Raw genomic sequence first — 23,369 nt, forward strand, 5'->3', positions numbered from 1 at the left:
GGGTTATTTTTGGAGCGTGACTCCCTGATTAACCAGGGACCACTGTATTCTGCATGGGTTGCATTTTCAGCAGACAGCTGCTGGTGTAAATCACTGCTCAGGTGATGTTTGGTGAACAGCTGCAGCTTCCTCTGCCTCTTTATGCTGCCGACCAAATGAAACATCAGCAGGATGCAGGAGAAGTTTACTTACTTTACCTTTACTTACATTTCAATGAGCCACTGTAGGACACCACTGTCTATCTGCATCACATACACTGTAGCAGTATGATTTAACTTAAGAAACATCTTGAATGACTTTTCAGTAAGATTTATTTTAGACACTTCTATCAGTTACAGGCGACAAGAAGGCACAGACGGAGAATGACTTCACTTTACATTCAACTGATCATATATGTTATCTGTCAGTCTGAAGTCAGTGTTGGACAAATAAATACTGACTTTACATACATATTCAGCATCTCTGGAATGGAAGTCATCTTTCCTGTCTGATAAGGCACAAACACCCCTGGACGAGGACATGAAACACAGGAAGAACCTTCCAATCAGCCGACTTTCCCTCATCTTCCTCTGCTGAGTGGTGCTGCAGCCCTGCTCATAATGTTGGGTGAGCCTTAAAGGCATCGTTCAGCATTTTGAGGCAGCATTTCCACAATAGTGAGGTGCAGATTGTAAGATCTGAGGACGAAGACAAGGCGCTGGCTTCAGTTGTTGTGGTTGGATTTCAGTTTGTTGTCTTCATACAGCAAAGGCTGGGGACAAACAAGACATGATGAGTAAACTACAACTATTTTCTGTGGTTTTAGGTTTTTACTTCAGGAACAAATAGTCAATAATCAGCCATGACATATTCACATGTGATCAGCAGTCACATGACAAAACTTGAGTTGGCCGTTTAATATACTTTCTACAGTTAAGCAGATGTAAGAGGCTGTAAAAATTCTAACAGTTACATATTCACATGTGGAGCTCGCTTTTTTCCCTCCAAGAGTTACTAACACCATCAGGCTCTAGTATTAGCATTATTTCATGACTTATAACTTATAACTCATAACTGTGTTATAATACAAAAAAGTAATTTTAAATTAATTCATTACAATTTTAAATGTAATTCAATTTTATATATTTTCTGGCATTATAACTGTCATAATCCACAAATGACATTTTAGTGCTCTCCACTCCTAGCCACGTTTGTGCTGTTACAAGACACAATGAATAAATGTGACTGCAGTGTCTAACATCAGCCCAGACAGCTGAACATGAGTCAGCACTCGTTTCTAGTGAAGCAACATAACGTGGCTGCTTAGACGCCCGCTGCTGTTTGAAGGAAAGTCTCTTCCTGCCCGTGCAGCAGTTTGTGAAGCATTCATCCGTGCAGTGTTGTGTCACCTTGCTCTCCAGCACTCTGCCCAGGGTGGGGCTGTTGAGGTCGTCCAGGGTTTCTGCTGCAGGTTTGTTGAGTGTTTCAGGAAGGAGGAGACCCAAACAGCCTGCAGACAGGCCGCTCAGGCAGTACACAGCAAAGGGCATGGAGGTGTGGAGAGCCCGCTGAAACACACACAATATATACTAATCAATGCTTGACATGTGTTAAAAAGACATAGTTGCAGTGATCTACATTACCACTAGGGGTCCTTAAGTCCTATGGTTTAAGTACATCTGCTAGTCAGCTAAGCTGACAGACCACAGGGCTCAGCTATTATGTGTTACAGGAAGATATTTAGTTCCATTTGAACAGAGTCAGAAATACATACCAGGGTGCAAAAATCCACAAGTACAAACAAGTATAAAAACCTCGAGCCATAAGACTCTGCAACTCCTCATCTATGTGTGACTGATGACTCTCTGAACTGTTCAGAACTCTTTCACTCTTATTCTTGTACATGTTGTTGTATATTTTTGTTAGGATGGATTTATTTTGTCATCTCCTTCAGTGGTATATTTTCCCAATAATTTAAATTTTTTAAATATATTTTTATAAATTCTCCAACTATTATAGATTTGTACATAGTACGCTTAGCGCCTGCACATTGCTGTGGTAACAGTGAAATTAACTAAGTATATCAGTCATAACATGTTTGATGTTTGCCTCAGATGATGTGTTGAAATCATCAGTCAGTACAGTCAGGTCTGTGCTAGATAACTTTGTCACCTGGAGCAAGAGCAACCACCTACTGCTCAATGTGACAAAGACAAAGGAACTAGTGGTGGATCTGAGGAGGACAAAGGCTCCAGTGACCCCCACCAGCATCCAAGGGGTCAGTGTGGAGGTGGTGGAGGAGTACAAATACCTGGGGATGTACTTGGACCACAAACTGGACTGGAGTAAGAACGTGGATACTGTTTACAGGAAGGGCCAGAGTCGCCTCTACTTTCTGAGGCAGCTGAGGTCCTTCAACATCTGCAGGACGATGCTGAGGATGTTCTCTGAGTCTGTGGTGGCCAGTGCCATCATGTCATCATCCGGTAATCATCGTGAGTGGCTTAGCTTCCTGATAATCCGTTCACCTCATTCTCCCGTCATTTTTGGCCACCCGTTGTGGTGTGTGGTAAGGTGCAGCATAGCCCCCTGTGGGCCACCACACGCCACTATCATGCTGTGTGTCCTTCTCCCTCCTCCTTTCTCCTCAGGTGCTCTGGTGAACCCTGCATGTTGATCTCCTACCTGAAAACTTACACAACAGAAGAACAGGTCATCATGGATGCAGCGGGTTCCCCTCCTCCGCCCTCCCGAACCCTGGGCCCTCAGGGAGTCCTTCTGGGCCAGTTTGACCAAACGCTGCGGGCGATGCAAGCAGAGAACCGTGACTTGGCCACTCAGGTACATGAACTCACCATGCAACTCAGAGAACTCACCTCCCATGTCCTTAGCTCTACCGCAGCTGCGGCCTCTCACCCGCCCCCTCCCAGCCATGACCGAGACCTCCACGTGGTTGACCCAGAACCCTACCACGGGGCCCTACGGGGTTGCCGTGGGTTCCTCCTCCAGTGCGCCAACGTGTTCGCCCTCAAACCTGCAGCCTTCGCCACGGATCGGGCGAGAAACCTGTACATCGTGGGTCTCATCCTTGGCCGGGTGCTGGAATGGGCTGAGATCGAGGACGCCGCGGCACCCCTGGCACACCTTCCGCATCCCGTCTTCCTGGAGAGCTTCAGAACGGTGTTCGAGGTCCCTGACAGTTCGGGTGACTCCACCCAGCGCCTCCCCCAGCTTACCCAGGGCACCGACACCGTCGCATAATTCTCCGTGCGCTTCCGCACCCTGGCGCGAGAGGCCGGGTGGAACGAGGTCGCTCAGAGAGGTGCATTCCTGAAAGCACTCTGTGACGAGGAAGTCCTGTCACGAGTGTAGTATCCGCACACACACACCGGTTTAGACTCTATTTCAGAATCAGAATCAGAATCAGAAATTCAACCATTCCTCATTTGGACGGACCACAAAAACCTCACCTACATCCAGTCGGCGAAGACGCTAAACTCCCGGCAGGCTCGCTGGCAACTCTTCTTCAGCCGCTTTAACTTCACCATCACCTTCAGACCCGGCAGCAAAAACACCAAACCAAACGCAATCTCCCGCCAGTTCGCCAGCTCTCCCTCTCCGTCCAAACCCGAAGCCATCATCCCTCCTACTCTGGTCATCGGCTCACTCACCTGGGAGATTGAGGCCGTACTTTGCCCAGGTCTGATCAAGTAGGCTCTATAGCCTGTCGCGGAGAGGGGATCGATGGACGGTATGTCAACAAGTCACTCTCCTCCAGTATCATTCGTCCATCTTCCTCACCACTAGGTGCCGGATTTTTCTTTGTCAAGAAGAAAGACGGCACGCTCCGTCCGTGTATTGATTTTCGGGAACTGAACAAAATCACGGTAAGGAACAAGTATTAGCTCCCCCTCATGAATTTGACCTTTGAGCTCCTCCAAGGGGCACGGAAACTAGACCTACGTAATGCTTATCATCTGGTCCGAATTTGTGAGGGGGACAAATGGAAATTCTCCTCGAGAATAAGCTCTTTGTAAAAGCCGAGAAATGTGAGTTTCATACACAGTCCATTAGCTTCTTAGGCTTTATTGTTGAGACAGGACAGATCAGAGCAGACCCCAAGAAGATCAAGGCTGTTATTGAGTGGCCTTAGCCAGCCTCGAGACAGGATTTGCAGCATTTCCTTGGGTTTGCTAATTTCTACTGCCACTTCATCCGTCATTATAGTCAAATAGCGGACCCACTTACTCAGCTCACCTCCACTTCCAGACCCTTTATCTGGTCCCCTCAGGCTGAAGCTGCCTTCACCTCACTTAAGAACCATTTCACCTCAGCTCCCATTCTAGAGCAGCCAGACCCTGCTGGGCAGTTTGTGGTCGAGGTAGATGCTTCTGACTCCGGGGTGGGGGCGGTTCTGTCCCAGCACACCGAGAGGGACGGCAAGCCCCATCCCTGCACCTTCTTCTCTCGGCGACTCTCTGCAGCTGAAAGGAACTACAACCGACGACAAAAACCTCGCCTTCATCCAGTCAACTAAAGTACTGAACTCTCACCAGGCTCGCTGGCAGTTGTTTTTTTCCCAGATTCAACTTCACCCTGTCCTACTGCCCCAGTAGTAAGAACACCAAGCTAGACGCTCTCTCCCACCAGTTTTCACCTCCGGAGCCCGGCACTGAGCCTGAACCTGTCCTTCCCCCTTCTCTCGTCGTCGGAACTCTGACCTGGGAGATTGAGACTAAGGTCCGGGAGGCCCAGCACAAGGAGCCTGCCCCAGGTAACGGTCCAGTTAACAGTCTCTATGTACCTACTGCAGTCTGCTCCAAGGTGCACCCGGGTGTCCGATGAACTATGGACCTCCTACGTCGCCACTCTTGGTGGCCTTCCTTGGAGGCGGATACCAGAGACTTCATTAACGCCTGTCCGGCTTGCTCCTGCCGCAAGACCTCTCACTGCCTTCCTTCTGGCCTGCTCCGTCCTCTCCTGGTGCCCGGCCACCCCTGGTCCCACATTGCACTGGACTTTATCTCAGGGCTGCCACCCTCAGAAGCTAACACTCATTCTGACTATAATTGACCGTTTCTCCAAGGCTGCACACTTCGTCCCTCTTGCTAAGCTCCCCTCAGCTACTGAAACAGCGGGCCTTCTGGTCACTCACGTTTTCCGCCTGCACGGCATTCCTCTGGACATCGTCTCAGACCGTGGTCCTAAGTTCACTTTCGCAATGTGGAGATCCTTCTGCCGGGCACTCGGGGCGTCCGTGAGTCTGTCATCCGGTTTCCTCTCGCAGACCAACGGGCAGACGGACTGGGCCAACCAGCACCTTGAGTCCACCCTTAAGTGTGTAGCTGCCACCAATGAGTCTTCCTGGAGTGCTCATCTTCCCTGGGTAGAGTACGCTTATAACGCCCAGCTCTACTCTGCGACCAGCCTAACCCCCTTCGAGGCCTCCGTGGGTTACCTCCCTCCCCTTTTTCCCGCCCAGGAGGAGGATTTGGCTATCCCCTCGGCCGAGCACCACCTCCGCTGCTGCTGTCGGATCTAGCGGCAGACCAAGAGGGCGCTCCTCCGGGTGACGGAGCACAACCAGCAGGTGGCCAACCACCACCGTACCCCAGCTCCCGCCTACCCTGAGGGACAATCAGTCCTCCTGTCCACCAGAAACATCCCTCTGCGCATGGAGTCCTACAAACTCTCCGCTTCATTGATCCCGTATGCTCAAGGTCGTCAACCCTGTCGCCATGAATTTGGCCTTACCCTCGTCCATGAAGATTCATCCAGTGTTCCATGTCTCCCAAGTGAAACTGGCCTCCAGCAGCCCCCTTCAACCACCCTCCACTCCTCCCCCACAACCCGCATGATCGCCGGTGTGGTCAGCCACCTGTTGCACTCCCGCCGCCATGGCAGAGAAATCCAGTACCTGGTTGACTGGGAGGGTTACGGCCCTGAGGAGCGCTCCTGGGTCCCACGCTCTGTCATCTACGACCCGTCCCTGGTCCGGGACCCGGTGGTCTGCCGGGAGGCGTCCGTTGAGAGGGGGGTACTGTATTGTGGTGAGAAACTCTCATGCCCCCTTGTGGATTTTTGGTTCCTTCTGTTTTCCTGCTGTGCTTTGTTTGCTTTCTCCAGGTGTCTTCAATCACTCCTCCTTCTTGATGGATTTTTAAGCGCTGCTCCTCCATGGGTGCAGCGCCAGTTCTTCACGTTTCCACATGTAGTCGCCAGCCGTGACGCCCAGCCGATCCTCACCCTGGTTCCGGACTGCACCTCGCCCATGTGGTAGATTTTTGTTAGGTAATCAGATTATTTGTATGTTTGTGTTTCACACCATATGACCACACAACCATACAACCATAGAATTATAAGGGGGGTTCTAACTTTGAACATGGCCATATCTTCCAAAGGTCTTGTCAGTTGCTGAATGTTTGTGAGATGGAATTGGCTCAGGGCCTGCTATTAGTGCAGAGCCCCATGTGACACAGATGCACAAAATGACTTCTCAGTGCAATTTCTGGTTTGTAAACAGTCCGTAGACTTACCACAGTTATAAATGAGGCACACAACACAGAATATAAGCATGCCTTTTCTATAACAAATACAATTTACCAATAGATAATCAACATCTTCTGGTTCTTTGTAAACCAGACACTTTCACATTTCAAAATATACTAACTATTTCTGTCATTTGTAATTGTGTCTAATTGTTTGACTTTGTACCAGAAAAGCTTCTGCCAATGTATTCATACGAGGATGGATGAAGTACTTCCTGTTATTGAGTCATTCTTCGTAGTGCATAAAGTGCAAACTACACCCAGCCTTACCATGGAAGGAACAAACGGAGCAAGGATCTCTCCAACTCTGCAAGACATGGAACAAACTCCCAAACCAGCGTTCCTGAAACACAAACAAATTCACAACTGAGTCCTGTAAAACAAAAATAACTAAACCCTCACCACCTTTAGAGGAGAAAAGGAATATGTACCTGTGTACGCAGCTCACCTCACAACTGTTGGGTAGAGTTCAGATGTGTAGATGTAGGTGATGTTGAAGGCTGCACTGACCATCAGTTTTCCCACAAGAGCTAAAGATTTAACATTGATCAAGGTCCCTGAGAACACAAAAACTGGTCAATCTCTCTTGTGGGGGAACTAATAAAAGATTATCTTAGAACTCACTGTTTGAGCTGCCATTTTGCATGTTTTGTAACTGCAGTTACAATGTTTTCACAGCTGTTGTTTCAGCTTGAAGCCTGCACTTTAACCCACTTCTTCCTATTGATTATTAATGTGATTTTTTTCACCAAAGCTGCACCCAGACATTGGAGTCTGTATTTCTCTGTAAAAGCTGGTTTCAGCATCTCACCTGCGTTTTCTGGGATGAACATGGTGCACAGGCAGGCGGAGCCAGCCAGACACAGGAAAATGGCCATGCTTTTCCTCCTCCCAGCCCTGATTAAGGCAAAAACACACCAGCACACTTTTAAACAACTAAATGCAAAACGTTAAATCATTGTCCATGTCCAGGACTTGGGGCAAAGAAACTTGACACTGTGAGCTCAGAAAGTCAGCATAAAAAGTGTGCATTGTTACGTGCGTGTGTGTGTGTGTCTTACCAGTGTTTGTTTATTAGGAAAATGCAGATGGGGTATGCTGGCAGTTCCACGAGGCCATACATGGCTACGTTAATGTAACGACTACCAGACATCTCACTGGCTCCCAGAGTCAGACCAAAGTACACCAGACTGCATGCATACCTGTGACACACAAAACAAGAGGCCAGAAACAATGAATTACTAGTGCAAAGGTTTAAGTGCATAAATAGAAACTACTAGACAACACTACTAGATGCACTAGATTAATGCAAATGGCTAAAGGCAGAAGGGTTGGGGTAGGTTATATCCAGTTGTATAATATAATGTATAATATTTTTCGTTTGTGATAACTTCTGCATTACAATTAATAACCTTGAAGTTGTTCTTCTGTTCTCCTGTCCTGCATGGACTTATTACTATAAACAGTACAAAAAAGACAGTGACACACAAATACAGTGATACAATAAGGGTACAACTCCACCTTATGAGTGACACTCACCAGACATACATGAGCACCATGGTCCGCTGGCGGAGGACTGGATGAATCAACAGCTGCAAGACACCTGCGTCCCTGTTGTCACGGTTACCAGCTTTAGGTAAACCAACCCGTTGCAGCATTAGCTGATAGGCAGTGTTTCCATTCCTGAGTGCCATGTATCGCAGAACCTAAAAGTCAAAACAGTCACAAGGCTCAGTCACTGAGTGAGAGGGAGTATTAAAACTCTGCGATATGTGTTATCTGATCTTTTAATCGCAAAATTAAAGATTAAATTAAGAAAAAGCTCAGTGACAGACACATATTTAACTCTCCTACTACTTCCACATATCCCCAGATGTGGCCAGGTGAGTTATTTTGGCGGGCGGTAAGGCACCCAGAGGGTCTTTAACTGCCAGAACCCCACAACGGGGCATCACCTTACCACACAAAGTGACATCCAATTCTAAATAGCCTACATATGAAATGGATAGGCCATTCGTGGCTCGAAGTCATAGCCAGTGACAGGACTGAGGACGGTCCTGACCCCAAGGGGTGAAATGCTCCAGAAGAAGACTTTCTATAATGGTGGACACCATGGAACCAGTGAGGCCATCTATCAACACATCAGTGTTAGGACATGTTGACATCAAACTAGCAACCTCACCAACATGAGACAGTGATGCCACCTATCAACACACCAGTATTAGGATATGACCACATCAAAGTAGCAATCGCTCAGTGACCCCCGTGCGCAGCGCAGGGTTAGCTAGAACAGAGGGAGCTGAACTCACCCCACCAGGGTCCACCTGGGAAGCACCCTGTTCACAAACACTAGCTCTCTGAGCCGCTGCACCTCCTCCTCCAGGACAGCAACAGGTTAGCCACCAGCAGCTGTAGTAAACCGGCAAATGCAGATGCAACACTTAAACACAAAACCAATAAACAATAACAAAAAAAATAAAACAGGGGAAACAAAACAACCAAAGAGGGACACGTCCTTGCCCTTTGTAAGTGTGGCCCTGCCAACAACGCCAGAATCTGACAGAGCTCAGGAGGTAGGGGGAAGACTACTTTGCTAACAACACCACCTGGAGAGGTGGGGACCTCAAACCCAGGAAATAAGGAACGCACACAGGTTCAAGTCACTAGAACAGTCACTAGAAAAGGTCCATTCGGATCTTCTCCACCTTCTTCTCAAAGTCCTGAGAGTTGTGGATGTGATGTGCTGTGTTACCTACCAGTGGTGTCAGGAGTTCAGCCCAACCCAGACGACACCATGGCCTCATTTGTTGTCACCTCCCTGTTCACCTGCATCCCTACATCAGAAGCCACAGAGATGGTAAGGAGATGCCTCATACAAGACAGCACACTCAAGGATAGAACCAACCTCATGCCAGACCACATCTGTGACCTGCTGGACCTCTGCCTGACCACCACTTACTTCCAGTACAATGGGAACTTTTACAGACAGAAGCACGGCTGTGCGATGGGATCACCCGTCTCTCCTATTGTGGCCAACCTCTACATGGAAGAAGTGGAGAGAAGAGCCCTAAGCTCCTTTCCTGGAACCACCCCGACCCACTGGTTTAGATATGTGGATGACACCTGTGTAAAAATCAAGACCAACGAAGTGGAACGGTTCACAGAACACATCAACGCAGTGGACAACAACATCAAGTTCACTCGGGAGGACACTAGGGACAACAATCTGGCCTTCTTGGACTGCACAGTACACATTGAGGAGGACAGAAGCCTCAATGTGGAAGTGTACAGGAAACCCACACACACGGACCAGTACCTGTTGTTTGATTCACACCACCCACTGGAACACAAACTGGGAGTCATCAGGACCCTGCAGCACACAGCACAAACTGTACCAACCAGCTCAGAGGGGAAGAAGAAGGAGCAACACCACATCAGGAAGGCCCTGCAGACCTGTGGCTACCCGAAGTGGGCACTCATCAAAGCCACAAAAACAAGACCCCCCAACAACAAGAAGAAGGACAACAACCAGCGGAGAAAGAACATCTCCATTCCATATGTATCAGGAGTATCAGAGAAACTCCGCAGGAGCTTCAACAACCATGACATCCCGGTCCATTTCAAACCACTGACAACACTGAGACAGAGACTGGTTCACCTGAAGGTGAACCCAGATTCCCAGGGAGAAACACAGCAATGTGATATATGCAGTCCAGTGCAGTGAGGAATGCTCTGATCTGTACATGGGAGAAACTAAACAACCACTCCACAGAAGAATGGCTCAGCACAGGAGAGCCACCTCCTCAGGACAAGACTCAGCTGTTCACCTCCACCTCAAAGACAAAGGACACTCCTTTGAGGACAACAATGTTCACATTTTAGACAGGGAGGAAAGGTGGTATGAAAGAGGAGTCAAGGAAGCATCTATGTTAAGCTGGAAAAACCTTCCCTTAACAGAGGTGGTGGCCTCAGACATCATCTTTCTTCCACATACAATGCAGTGATTCCATCCATTCCAGGAAGTTTACACATACTCACAGCAAGAACAAAGGGCTGTCAACCAGTCCACCTCCGGCAGTTTCATAGTCGTTAGCCAGTCGTTAGACACACCTGGCCCAGTCAGCCAGATCATCACAGGTAAGTATGGAAACATTTAGTGGTATTGTTTTTTACGTTTTACCCAGACCCACCCACATAGGTCTGTAACCACATATAAACCATGTTTCCCACCAAACAGTTAGAACTGATGAAGCTGCTTGGATGAGCAGCGAAACGTCTTCAAGAAAACTCCAACAAGCAAGACGCCTTGCTTCAATCTTCTCTACGTATGATGACCTGGACTGAGAATCTTCATCAACAAATCAGACACAAAGAAAAAACACAAAACAACCTCAAATAAATAAAACCAAATGAAAAAAATAAATACGTATGCTACGACCAAAATATATTCTAATTCAATACAAAACAAGTGCAAATATTAGGACTAAGCCTATAGAATAATCAAAATAATCACAAATAACAATCAAATTGACCCAAACAGTAAGTGAGCCGGTCCCATCGCCACCACATGCCAATGCCACAGGTGGAATCTAGGCAAAAGAGGACTGCAGCCCCACCGCATACACACTGCCACAACGCACTCTGGGTGCAAAGGGGTCCCGCTTTCACCGCAGCCACCGTTGCAGGCTACTGCTGCGAGCTTCTGCCACCCATGAGGAAGAGAGACAGGAGCACAGCCACCTGCCTGCTTAAATAGGTCCGGCGCCACCCTGCAATCAGCACACCAAGATGACAGGAAAATGCCCCCAGCGACTGGGAGGAAATAACTCACCTGGTCACACATAGATACTGTCATTGTAACATACTGACCTCCTCGGCTTGCTCTGTCCGGCCCTGAGAGTACAGCCAGCGAGGAGACTCTGGCAGAGTGCTGGAGAAAAGAAGGAGATGTGATGTGAAGCACAGGTAGGTTCCCCTCTGGAGAGCTCATTGTTTCCTGAGTTTTAAGAAACACTGAATGATTGTGTATCTGTGTGCGTCTGCTCATCCCTTTCTGTAAGAAGCTGAGAGCAACATGTAAGCACAAGCAGCAGAAGCAAAATAACAAGTAAAGTAATAAGACGTAAGATAAGTCGTTACTTTGGTCGAAAAGCAACACTTACAGAGAAGATTTGCCAACTTAGTAGAAGCATGTTAAATAAGTGATGTTAACAACACTTCGTTATTCATCTCAGATTTCCTCAAACAGGGTCAGCAGTTTCAATCTGCAACATGCATACCTGTAGGGCTGATATCTGGTCCAAAACTGATATTTACAGTACCTTTGATAACAACATTCTGGAAACACAACCATGCTTGGTTTTTTGTTGTACCATAGGTAACAAAAGCCACGTATGAACTGAGACTATAGGCATGGGTCGGTTGAGGAGAAATCGTTGGTACCCTTGTCATGGTTTGGGGCATGTGTGTTCTGTTTGGTTCAGGACATGTGCAGCATGTAATGCAGGAATGCATTTTCCCCCATTGCCACAGAGACGAACTCTCTTGCTAAATCTGGCGACTTTTGAAATCCTCTTGGCGACTAGTGACAAATCAAGTGACTTTTTCTGGTACTGTCCTCAATAGGCAGCAGGTGTGACCATGAGCTCCCCCCACCCCCCCCAAAGCACTCACAGGTGGTCAGTCTCAGCTGCAGTCAGTGCAGAGAGGAGACCCACATCATTCTGCGTCCAATAATGCGCAATGCTGCCGTTGGTCCCATTATGGCTTACAGAGTGGGATGTAAATAGCATATTTCAATGGCAAAACTTGAAAAAGAAAAACAAACAAGCAAGGTGTGTATGTGTACGTGTGCTTGTCTCCTCACTCTGGCTCTCTCCAAAAAATATTACTGACAATAGGTTACATTTCTTTGGTCTGAAAACAGTGCAGAGAAAAACATCATGAGGGAGTGAGCAGAGAGGGACTGGATCAAGACAGGGAGCAGACAGTTAATCTAGTTTCAGTCCATAATATTATTAAAAGCAATAGAACACAGATTAAGCTCATGTCAGTACAAGAGAGGCAGCACTTCAGATCAGGACTGTGTACACCTTAACAATAAGGGACACACTTTTGAGGACAACAAAGCACACATTTAAAACAGGAGAGAGGATGTGTTTTGAAAGAGGGGTTAAGATAAGCTTCCCTCAACAAAGGTGGTGGCCTCAGACATCAACTTCCATCCACAACAATTGCCATCTAGCCATGTCAAAGTGGTACTAAAATCTGTCTCCAGGAAGTTTTACTCTAACTCACACTTCACACAGTTTTCAGACTTTGTATCAAGTTCAGTGCTCAGTACAGATAAAGTCATTATAGTGGGAGACTTTAACATTCATATGGACATCGACTCCGACTTCAACTTCCTTCAACTCACTCTTGGATTCAGTTGGGTTCTCTCAGTTAGTAAATTAACCCACACATAGGCCTGTCACAATAAAAGACACTGTCACAGTCACACCCTCGACCTGGTTCTCACCTACGGCCTAGAAGCTGAGCTAGTGTGGTCTCAAAATCCTGTTCTTTGAGATCACTCAATAATAACATTCGACTTCACTCTTCCAGACCTATTGGCATCTGAGGAAAAGGTCTACTACAGCAGTTTGTCTGAAGACGCCTTATCACAGTTTAGGACAGCAATCCTACCAGTACTCCCCACAGTCCCATGTAGAAGAACTAAAGGGGGTACCTTTAGTACCTAAAGGGGGGTACCTAACCCTAACCCTAACCCTTAAATTTTACTCCTGCAGAAATGGACTGTTTTGTCAACAACACTGCAGACACATTACACTCAGTCTTAAACAGCATTGCTCCACTGAAGAAGAAAACTACAAATCAAAAGAGGCTAGCTCCGTGGTACAACTCAAATATCCGATTACTGAAACAGACTACAGGAAGGATTGAGAGGATGTGGCAGTCCTCTAAATCAGATGACTCCCAGAGGGCCTGGAGAGACAGTTTGCTGACGTATAAGAAGGCCCTTTGCAAAGCTAGGACAGCCTACTATTCATCACTAATAGAAGAAAACAAGAACAACCCGCGCTTTCTCTTTAACGCTGTGGCCAGGCTGACAAAGAGCCACAGCTCTGTGGAGCCTCGCATTCCTGCAGCTCTTAGTAGTGAAGACTTCATGAACTTCTTCACCGATAAAATCACCACTATTAGAGGACAAATCAACCACGATTTTCCACAACTGCCAAGGATACACCACTACTTCTGGAAATAGATCCTGATCTAACTCTGGACTGCTTTGTGCCCATCGGCCTCCCTGACCACCAGCATCAGTAAGTCTAAACTTACTACCTGTCTTTTAGACCCCATCCCATCTTGGCTCCTCAAGGATGCTATTCCTCTGATTGGAGACTCTATATTAGGACAGATTAACCTGTCTCTGGAAACAGGATATGTACCGCAGGCTTTTAAAACTGCTGTGATCATTCCGATACTTAAAAAACCTTTACTGGACCTGGAGATCTTAGGAAACTACAGACCGATCTCAACCTCACCTTGACACTTGAAAGAGCTGTCAGCTAAATGACCACCTGCATAGGAACAGTCTGCTCGATGCTTTCCAGTCTGGATTCAGAGCCCATCACAGCACAGAAACAGCACTGCTTAAAGTCACTAATGACCTCCTCATGGCATCGGACTTGTCTCTGTACTCGTTCTACTGGATCTCAGTGCTGCCTTCGACACAGTAGATCACCGTACCCTGCTACACAGATTAGAACACGAGATTAGGATTACAGAAACAGCACTGCACTGGTTTAAATTGTATTTATCTGACAGATTTCGCTTTGTTCATGTTAATGATGTTTCCTCCACAGGTCATTGTTTTTGGACCTAAACATCTCAGAACTAGTTTATCAGATAATACTTTCTCTCTTGATGGAATTACTTTGGCCTCCAGTACGACTGTGAGGAACCTCGGAGTTATCTTTGATCAAGACATGTCTCCAAGACCGCTCCATTGTATCTGCAGGACCTGATGGTACCGTATGTTCCTAATCTTTGTTTTAATTACCATCAAATTACTATTACTACTTATGGACTGACAATATATAGAGATTTTCAATTATAATATAATCAACGTTTCATCTTGCTGTCATGTTTGCTCTGTAACTTATCATGTTTGCTGCATGTTGGGTCGGGTACTGCTCAAGGTTGCCACAGTGCTCTTCAGGGGGTTCAGGCTCTGGGTCTCACGCTTTGAGACAATTTCTAATTGTAACATGCGCTATATAAATAAAACTGAATGGAATTGGATTCTCTCATGACAACAATTGACCCCAACTTGGGGTTGTTAGCCAGGCTAGAACAAAAATAGTCAGTTAGAAAAAAACAACTCAGATAAGGCTAACCACACCAAAATCTATATTCCCCACCAAAAGAGGTGATGAAGCTACTTGAAGGAGCACCATCTTCAAAGTACTCCAGTTAAGCCTTAAGCTGGATCCATACTCCGCGAGACAAAGACATTTTTCCCCCGTGCAGACGTTACGCCCACAAAATGACGTCATGTTTTGTCTCTGACCGCCCGCTGATCCGCACTCCTGTGCACAGGGTCCGGGCCGAACTTTGTCTTTCAAGGCTGTGCGGCAACCATGCTGTGATTGGTCGGAATTTATTGTGGGCGTGATGAAAGTGGAGAAGCGCAAGAGCCTCTCCAGGTATATAGGTAGGTGTATAAACAGCACTGATTCAACAGATTTAGATAAGACCATACCGGTTTTGCATGATGAGCAATAAAAGAAAGAAAGAAAGGCAAGTCAGGGTGATTTGTCACCAATAACTCCAGACAGCCATTCACACATACCAGATGGTGACTGTTATTACCATTCTATATACTCCTACATACCCGGGCATAACAGGCTCGTTAACAATGTCTGTATATCTTTGCTATTGTTACTTTTAATGTCGCATCTTCACAGCTCATCACCGGACAGTTTGAAGTATCGCAGGCACATTGGAACACAGTAGATGTGCAAATGTGGTCATAAAGGCACAAACACTGAATCTTTGCTATTGTTACTTTTAATGTCGCATTTTCACAACTCATCGCCGGACATCTCACGCTGTTGCAGGCACCCTCTCTGTATAATACCCTCTTGCCATGGCACAAGTCCTTGTGGTGTGTTAAAAAACTCAGTAAAGTCTTTCCTTATAGTTTAGTGGGCGGGCCGTATGAGGAGTTCTGCACACACACGTCTCGCGGAGTGTGGTACCTCAGTGCGGAAAAGACCTTTTTTTGTATCTCTTACCACCCATGGAGCGCGTTCTCCGCTCTTTGTCTCGTGGAGTATGGAACAGCCTTTACTTCACACTGGTGGATTAAAATATGACCCGGATGACTTAGAACCTTCATCAAACACTCTATTAAATTTAATTCAATATTTAATTATAATTAATGTATGAATATAGCTCCTTTTACATTAAAATGTGTCTCTAGGCTGTCTTCTACGTCACAGAAACCCAGAGCCTGAACCCCCTTAGGAGCAACAGTGGCAGGGAAAAACTCCATTTTAACATTGAGAAACCTTGAACAGGACTCGGCTCATAAGCAGAACCTTCCTGTCAGAGATGTAACAAAGTAGGACTACTTTACTACTATACCTAAGTATTAAAAGACGGATCAGTACATTATTGGAGTATTATTTTTTATTCATCCTACTTCTACTTGTACTCACTACATCGCTTTGATGAGTTCAATACATTTTCTATAAGCAGCATTGTTACAGACTTTTCAAGCCGTGCATTGTCTGTGCAGCACAGAGGCTTAACAAGCACATACTGTACCTGCCTGTGAGGGAGGTGGAGACCGGGAGGAGGGGGAGGTTTCTCAATGGAGAAGTGAGGTGGTTTTATACATTTCGGGAATAGACTGGAAACAGTTTGTCAGTGGTATGTTTGTTCTTCTTTTATAACTATTAGAGCTCATTTTGAATCCACAGAGCCTGGTGGCTATTTGACTGTAGGTGTGTTTATTATTACTTCAAGGAATTTGTTTAAGTTAAAAGAATGTTTGTTCTGTGGTTCTACACCACTCCCTCCATCTACATAAGTAAAGAGACTGAGAATCCATCCCCGGGCCCTTGTTGTACAAGTCAAACCCACAACCAGTGACACATTGGAGCGGTACCTCCATTACAATTACAGTATCACTGCCAGAGCAGTATGACTGCAGCTGAATATAAGCAGGTTTGGTGGAGCTGCTTTATCATTGGGGCATCAAGCTGCCTCAGTTTGCTGCAACGACAGAACCACTTATTAACTACATAAGTAAAGTGACTGAGCAGCACCGTTATTCAACAAACTCCATACTTGTACTGCTCATGAAATACTATATTAATCCATCCCGTTGGTTTTGTGTCTCTAAAAAGTCTCCCATGCTACTGCCTAAAACCTATAATATGTTGTGTTTATTTTGGTTTTAGGTAGATGCGGGCAAAGGCTTGTGTCTCTGAGGGTCCTACTCACACAGACAGAAGGAACAACAGGACACCGGGTGAGTTGGCTGCCATGGCCAGATTCCTCCATGACTGAATAAAGTATCCCAGAGCGCCAAACAAGGCAATGCCCACTGCAAATGCCATACTTGCAAGAGTACCTGAAGAAAGAAAAACTGTTCAAGGCATGGTATCTATCTCCTGCTACTTACAACAGCTGTACATTCATAATAATACATCAAAAGAGGAAAAGTGGCCCAAATCTTCCACGTATTCAAAATAACTGCTGAGTCAGCATACCTGTCATGGCCCAGTAGGACTTGCCCACATACTCCTGAGTGAGGACGAAGCACACAAGGCCGATGCCGCCATTCATCAGACCCACCAGGAGACGAGACACAGCAAAGACCTCGTAGCTGGGTGCCATGGCGGTCACATACCCAAAGACCACCTCAAAAAACAGACCTAGGAGGAGGAGAAAGACAAAAGAGAGGAAAGAACGTTAAGGAGAATGAGGAGATGCAGGAAGGTAGAGAAACAGCTATGGTTATGGATCATGCCTCTACATTTAGTGCAAAGCACAACTGATGTTAAATGGTGCTCCTTAGATCAGGGGTGGGGAAACTTCAGTTTAGTGAGTTTGTTAGCGGCAGGAATTAAAGGTAGGGTAGGAGATTTTGAAAACTCAGTGAGAGTCAGCCAGATTTCAAAGTAAACACACGCCCCTTTCTCTCGGAGCTCACCCCGAAGCCACGCCTCCCAACCAGTCTGTGACTTCGGCCATCATGCACGTACCTCTCTGGTGCGCGCAGAGCAGGAAGAGAGTGACAACCAGCCAATACTCTACACAGGGTCGCCTCGTTGGATTGGCTGATGTTTTTAGTGTTTTATAGCTTCCACAGATGATTAATATTCATCATTTTAATGAGAAACTGACGAACTAATCGGTTGCTATCGGATTGTAAAGAGAAGTTACACTAATTTAACAAAAAGTGCATCAGAAGGAAATCTCCTACCCGACCTTTAAGTGTACAGTATGGAGTAAATCAATGAAGCTGCAGCCCTGCAAGGACATATTTATAAATAATTATAAATATGCATGGAATTTATCAAATAATTATTATACTTTTTTGTGTATTCCCAAATTTCTACATAAATTAGAGTGGTCTTAGGGCAGCCATGGCACTAAAACTGCAGCCGAAGTTTTGTTAATAATTGTGTGAACAGAGAATTATTAGGAATATTTTAAGTTATTTTCCTTTTTGTGATTATTACTTTATTAGTAAACGGGGAGACAGACACAAAGCTATGGAGCAGGGAAAGAGAAAGAGGGGACAACATGCTAAGGGCACCAGCTGGAACCTTCCCTTCTACAGTTCAGGACTTTGGTCTCTAGATCAATTGTAGATCAATAGTATTGTTGTTTTACAGGCTTGATGCAAACCCACTTTAAAACATTACCAATATAATCTTCTAAAATTGGTTTCAGCTTCCTTTCCTTACCTGTCAGGTAGACGGGTCTCCTGCCGATCTTGTCAGAGAGGGGCCCAAAAACAAGATTCCCAACCAGAAGGCCAGCAAAGAACAGCGAACCAGCAAGACTGACCTTATAGGCCTGCTGCTTGATGAGAAACCACTGAGGGACACAGACGGAAAAACATGACAGATCTTCTGTTCGTGGACTTTGACGTGGACATAAGCTGTGTCTAAGTGAAACATTCACCTCTGTCACTATGGTGTTGATGTCTTCTGTGAAGATGACGTGTTGGAGCTGCTCCTGCTGGCTGGATAGGTCACTGTCCTGCTTCTCGATCCGGTACTCTGGTGTAGCTCCAACCAGGACGATCAGCATGCACTGACAGGCCATATACACCTGAAACACAATGTCAATATCTGCATCAACAACACTGTATAAACCCTGTATGTCCAGAAAAGGACGTAAACAAATGCAGCCTCTAGAAAGTGCAACGGAACACGTGACTCTCAACTTTACTTTCTGAATTCCATGTTAGCCTAAACAAACAGGATGCTAGCTAACTAACTAACCAGGTTTTACATGGTGTGCCAAATTAAAGGCTATTTTACGTAGGTAATAAAAATACTCATCAACAAATGATTTGTTTGTTCCTTGTCTGTATGATTTAATTTCACCTACCTCTGCAAAAACTAGGACAGCTACCGCTCGTTTCTGGTATGGTCCAAACTCTCCAACAGTTTGAAAAGCTTTTTCTAAATCCATCCCAAGCGGCTCTTTGGTTTAACATCACCACCGGCTTCGGTCTCTGCTGGTGATGTGTTGGTTACAACTGTCTCTTTGAAGTGAACTCTGTTTTTTCTCTTCAAGCTGCACATGATTGGTCAACTACACGATGTGTGGTTAAGTCTGTGTGCACGCGCCAAACAAGAGGGGGGGGGGGTACAGAAACAACATACCTGCAGGGAGAGAAAGAGAACATGACGGAAAGGTGGGAAAATGAGTGACAGTTAGTACAAAGACAAGTGTTCGGTTTATAATCTCATATCAAGCAGCTGCGCAGGCACATAGAGCTGCTCACTCATTAGTGCAGTGAATCTGTGTGTGTGTTGTTTCACTCAATAACTAGTTAGTTTGATTGCTGCAATACTATTAAGCTTTTTCTAAAATGTTCAGCCCATTGAAAATGAATGGAGAATGTTCTCCAAACTCCCCCAATGTTCACCTTCAAATGCTTTATGCTACAGAAACGGTTAAACTATCATTCTGTTCGACTCTATTTGAACTATTTTAACTATTCAACAATTTCTAAAATTAAACTACTCACATATTGTTCAACTATTAAACTTGTATTCAGATGTTGGCTCTTGAATGGTTTGTGAACTGGAAGTAAAAATAAAATCTTAACTCTTAGCATAGCTATGCTGCTATAGGCCTACGCTGTCGGGGGCACAAACATGATCCACTGAGCAGTTTCCCTCAAATCCCCTCTCACCCTCTGACCTCTCCTCTATTCACATTAGTCTGGTTCATACTGGTAATCCATCTCTACACTGTGACTGCTGTCTTCCTCATAGTTTGTGCCTCGCTCTCGCTCTCTCTCTCTCTCTGCTCATTGACTTCACCAGCCTCTGCTGCTCATCTTTGCTTTAATTACAATAAAATTACTATTACTACCAATGGACTTACAATATATAGAGAGATCCATTATAATATAATTTCATCTTGCTCGTCCTGTTTGTTCTTTGTAATGTATCATGTTTGTGCATGTTTGTTCCTCTCTCTGTAGCTCTCTGTTCTGTGTGACAGCGAAGCTGTCTGAGCCTTTTGGAGAAGGCGCTCCGTTGTCTGTCCAGTACAGGGAGGAGAGGGTGGTTGGGGTGATCCATGATGGATCACAGTTTGTTCAGTGTCCTCCTCTCCACCACTGCTTCAAAAGTCTCCTGTCTGCAGCCAATGACAGAGCCTTTCAGTTTGTTCAGTCTGTTGGTGTCACTGGCTGCAATGCTGCTCGCTGCAGCAGCTAGATGACGGCATCATCCACCCCAAGACGCGGCTGGTAGGCAAACTGCAGAGGGTCCAGACAAGATCTCACCTGCTGCCTAAGGTTAGCCAAGTGTCAAAAGGGGGAGGGTGGTAAACTGTAGTCTGGTCTGGTCTGTCTGGTCTAGTCTCACTGTAGGAGGAGGAGGAGAGAGCTGAGAGGTGGTTGGAGAGGGAGGGTGGAGGTATGGTTGGAGCAGGGGAGGTATAGAGGGGACAGAAGTGGTCTGAGAGCTAAACCTGTTGAAGTTGGTGTTCAACTCATTAGCTCTCTCCCTGTTGCCATCAGTCAGTCTCCCTCTCCCCCCACATCCTGTGATCTTCTTCATTCCAGTCTGGATTGCAAACAAGATTTGTTCATTTGCACACAAAAGTGATTTTCCTCTCCTTCAAGCCCATGATGCAAAAATGAGTAAACCCCACAACAAACATCTAGTATTTTGTATGAGCACTGTGATTTTTAAGGACAACACCAAGTCTTCTAGGCATGGAATAAGTTGGCATTCTTCAAGAATAACCTCTTTTAGAGCATGGATGCTGGATGGACAGTGATGCTCAACTTGTCGCTTCAGAATTCCCCACAGGTGTTCAATTGTGTTCAGATCAGGACTTATGACCATACATGGTCATTCAATCACCTCCACCCTGTTCTTCTTCAGAAGTGTTTTGGATCATTGTCATGTTGGAAAAGTGCATGACGACCAAGTGCACGGAGTGATGGCAGCATCTTTGCCTTCAGTATAGAGCAGTTCCTTGTTGAGTTCATGATACCATCAATGAAATGCAGCTTCCCAACACCAGCAGCACTCATGCAGCCCCACATAAGGACACTGCCACCACCATGTTTCACTGTAGGCACCATGCATTTTCCTTTGAAATCCTCACCTTTACGACGCCATACAGTTTTATAACCATTTTGTTCATGTCCACATTACTCCATCAACAGTCTGCAGCTGATCCTGAATGCAGCGGCTAGAGGGATCATATCTCTCCTGTTCTAGCGTCTCTTCACTAGCTCCCAGTGGGCTCAAGAATACACTTCAAGATCCTTCTTCTAACCTACAAAGCTCTTCATGGACTTGCTCCATTGGACCTGATTGTACCATATGTTCCTAACACGCAGGATCCATAAGTCCATTCTAAAGATTTATTTTACAGAATGGTGTTATCTAAACACAAGGAAAATACATAAACACAAATTAATAAAAGGCAAGATAAATATCAGCTTTTCCAGCCCAAAGTCAAAACATCAAGAATCCATCCGTATGTCTTCAAAAGAGGTTTAATCTGGTCTGGTCACGTCCCTTTGTTCTCTCCTGGTTTAGGAGTAAAGGCTTTGCAGGCCGAAGGGGGTGTGATTATAAAGCCTCTCTGGGCATGTCCATAGAGAGCAGGGCAGCTCTGGAGCTTGTGATTTTAACAGAGAGGCAGACACTGCCTCCACCTTTAAGACTACACTTAAAACGTTTCTGTTTAGTAAGGCATACAGTTAGCCTTAAACATAGTGTGTAGAGCTGGTAGGTATAGTTATAGTCGCCTCAGCCACAGGTATAACAGCTGTCATAGGGCCGATAAAATCTTAACTTTTAGTTCTTCCTTGAGAGACGGGTCCTGCTCAAGATTTCTCCCGCTTAAGGAGTTTTTCCTTGCCACAGTGCTCCTAAGGCTCTGGGTTTCTGTGAAGCACTTTGAGACCATTTCTGATTGTAAAATGCACTATATAAATAAAACTGAATTGAATCCTGTGGCACCAAATGACTACAGGCCAATAGCACTGACCTCACATGTTATGAAGGTCATGGAGTGGCTGGTGCTGTCTCACCTCAGACCCCTGGTGAGCCCCTTCCAAGACCCACCGCAGTTTGCATCTCAGCTTGAGGTCGGGGTTGGTGATGCAGTGACATATCTGCTGCAGAGAGCTTACTCTGGACAGACTGAACACCACAGTGCAGGTCATGTTCTTCGACTTATTTTCTGCTTTCAACACCATCCAGCCGAGACTGTTGGGGACTAAGTTAGTGAAGATGCAGGTGGAGGCTCCCCTAGTCTCGTAGATTGAGGACTACCTGACAGGCCGACCACAGTTTGTGAGACTGCAGAGCTGTGTGTCTGACACCCTGACCAGTAACACTGGGGCTCCTCAAGGAACTGTGCTGTCTCCCTTTCTATTCACCACCTACACAGCTGACTTCCAGTACTGCTCTGAGCTGTGTCACTTTCAGAAGTACTCGGATGACACAGCCATAGTTGGTTGTGTGGAGAACAAACGGGAGGATGAGTACAGGGGAGTGTGGAGTGTTTTGTCAGGTGGTGTGGAGAGAATCACCTGCAGCTGAACGTGGCCAAGACAAAAGAGATTGTGGTGGACTACCCCAGTCTGTATCAGTGGGGAAGATGTGGACATAGTCTCATCTTACAAGTTCCTGGGTGTCCAACTGGACAATAAACTGGAGTGGTCGGCTCTCACCTCTCCAGCAGCTCCTTTCGTGTGGACACGAAGGCGGATGCTGCATTCCGCCACCTAAAGTCTTGACTTAACTGTATGTTCCTCACAGCACACGCTCCAAGGTTCTTCAGTGGGCCTATTCCTCCCACCTAACCTGCCATCCTGGGGCCCGCTGGACCAAATCATTTATTCACCGCAGGTTCTGGTGGCCCGGCCTGGCTAAAGAGGAGGAGTTTGTGGCAGCCTGCACAACCTGCGCCCAGGCTAAGTTCAGCAACCAGCCACCGGCTGGCAAACTTCAACCCCTCCCTGTGCCAGGTCGGCCTTGGACTCATATCGCCTTGGACTATGTTACAGGTTTGCCCCCTTCTAAGGGAAAATCTACAATACTC

At 46.1% G+C, this 23,369-nt stretch overlaps 1 protein-coding gene across 1 annotated transcript; it reads right to left on the reverse strand.

Moving 5' to 3' along the window:
* Positions 1 to 496: 496 nt before the first annotated feature.
* Positions 497 to 19,253, reverse strand: LOC114447019 (solute carrier family 22 member 15-like). The gene is made up of 13 exons (XM_028422981.1): positions 19,170 to 19,253; positions 18,738 to 18,887; positions 18,518 to 18,650; positions 17,315 to 17,479; positions 17,046 to 17,175; positions 11,397 to 11,457; positions 8,067 to 8,233; positions 7,589 to 7,729; positions 7,348 to 7,424; positions 6,976 to 7,090; positions 6,798 to 6,870; positions 1,389 to 1,547; positions 497 to 751 (listed from the first exon to the last, which is right to left on the reverse strand). The coding sequence occupies exons 1-13, from the start codon at positions 19,251 to 19,253 to the stop codon at positions 704 to 706; spliced, it is 1,503 nt and encodes a 500-aa protein (XP_028278782.1). The 3' UTR covers positions 497 to 703.
* Positions 19,254 to 23,369: the final 4,116 nt, after the last annotated feature.

This window comes from Parambassis ranga, chromosome 15, assembly GCF_900634625.1.
Source record: "Parambassis ranga chromosome 15, fParRan2.1, whole genome shotgun sequence".
NCBI classification, from domain to species: Eukaryota; Metazoa; Chordata; class Actinopteri; family Ambassidae; genus Parambassis; species Parambassis ranga.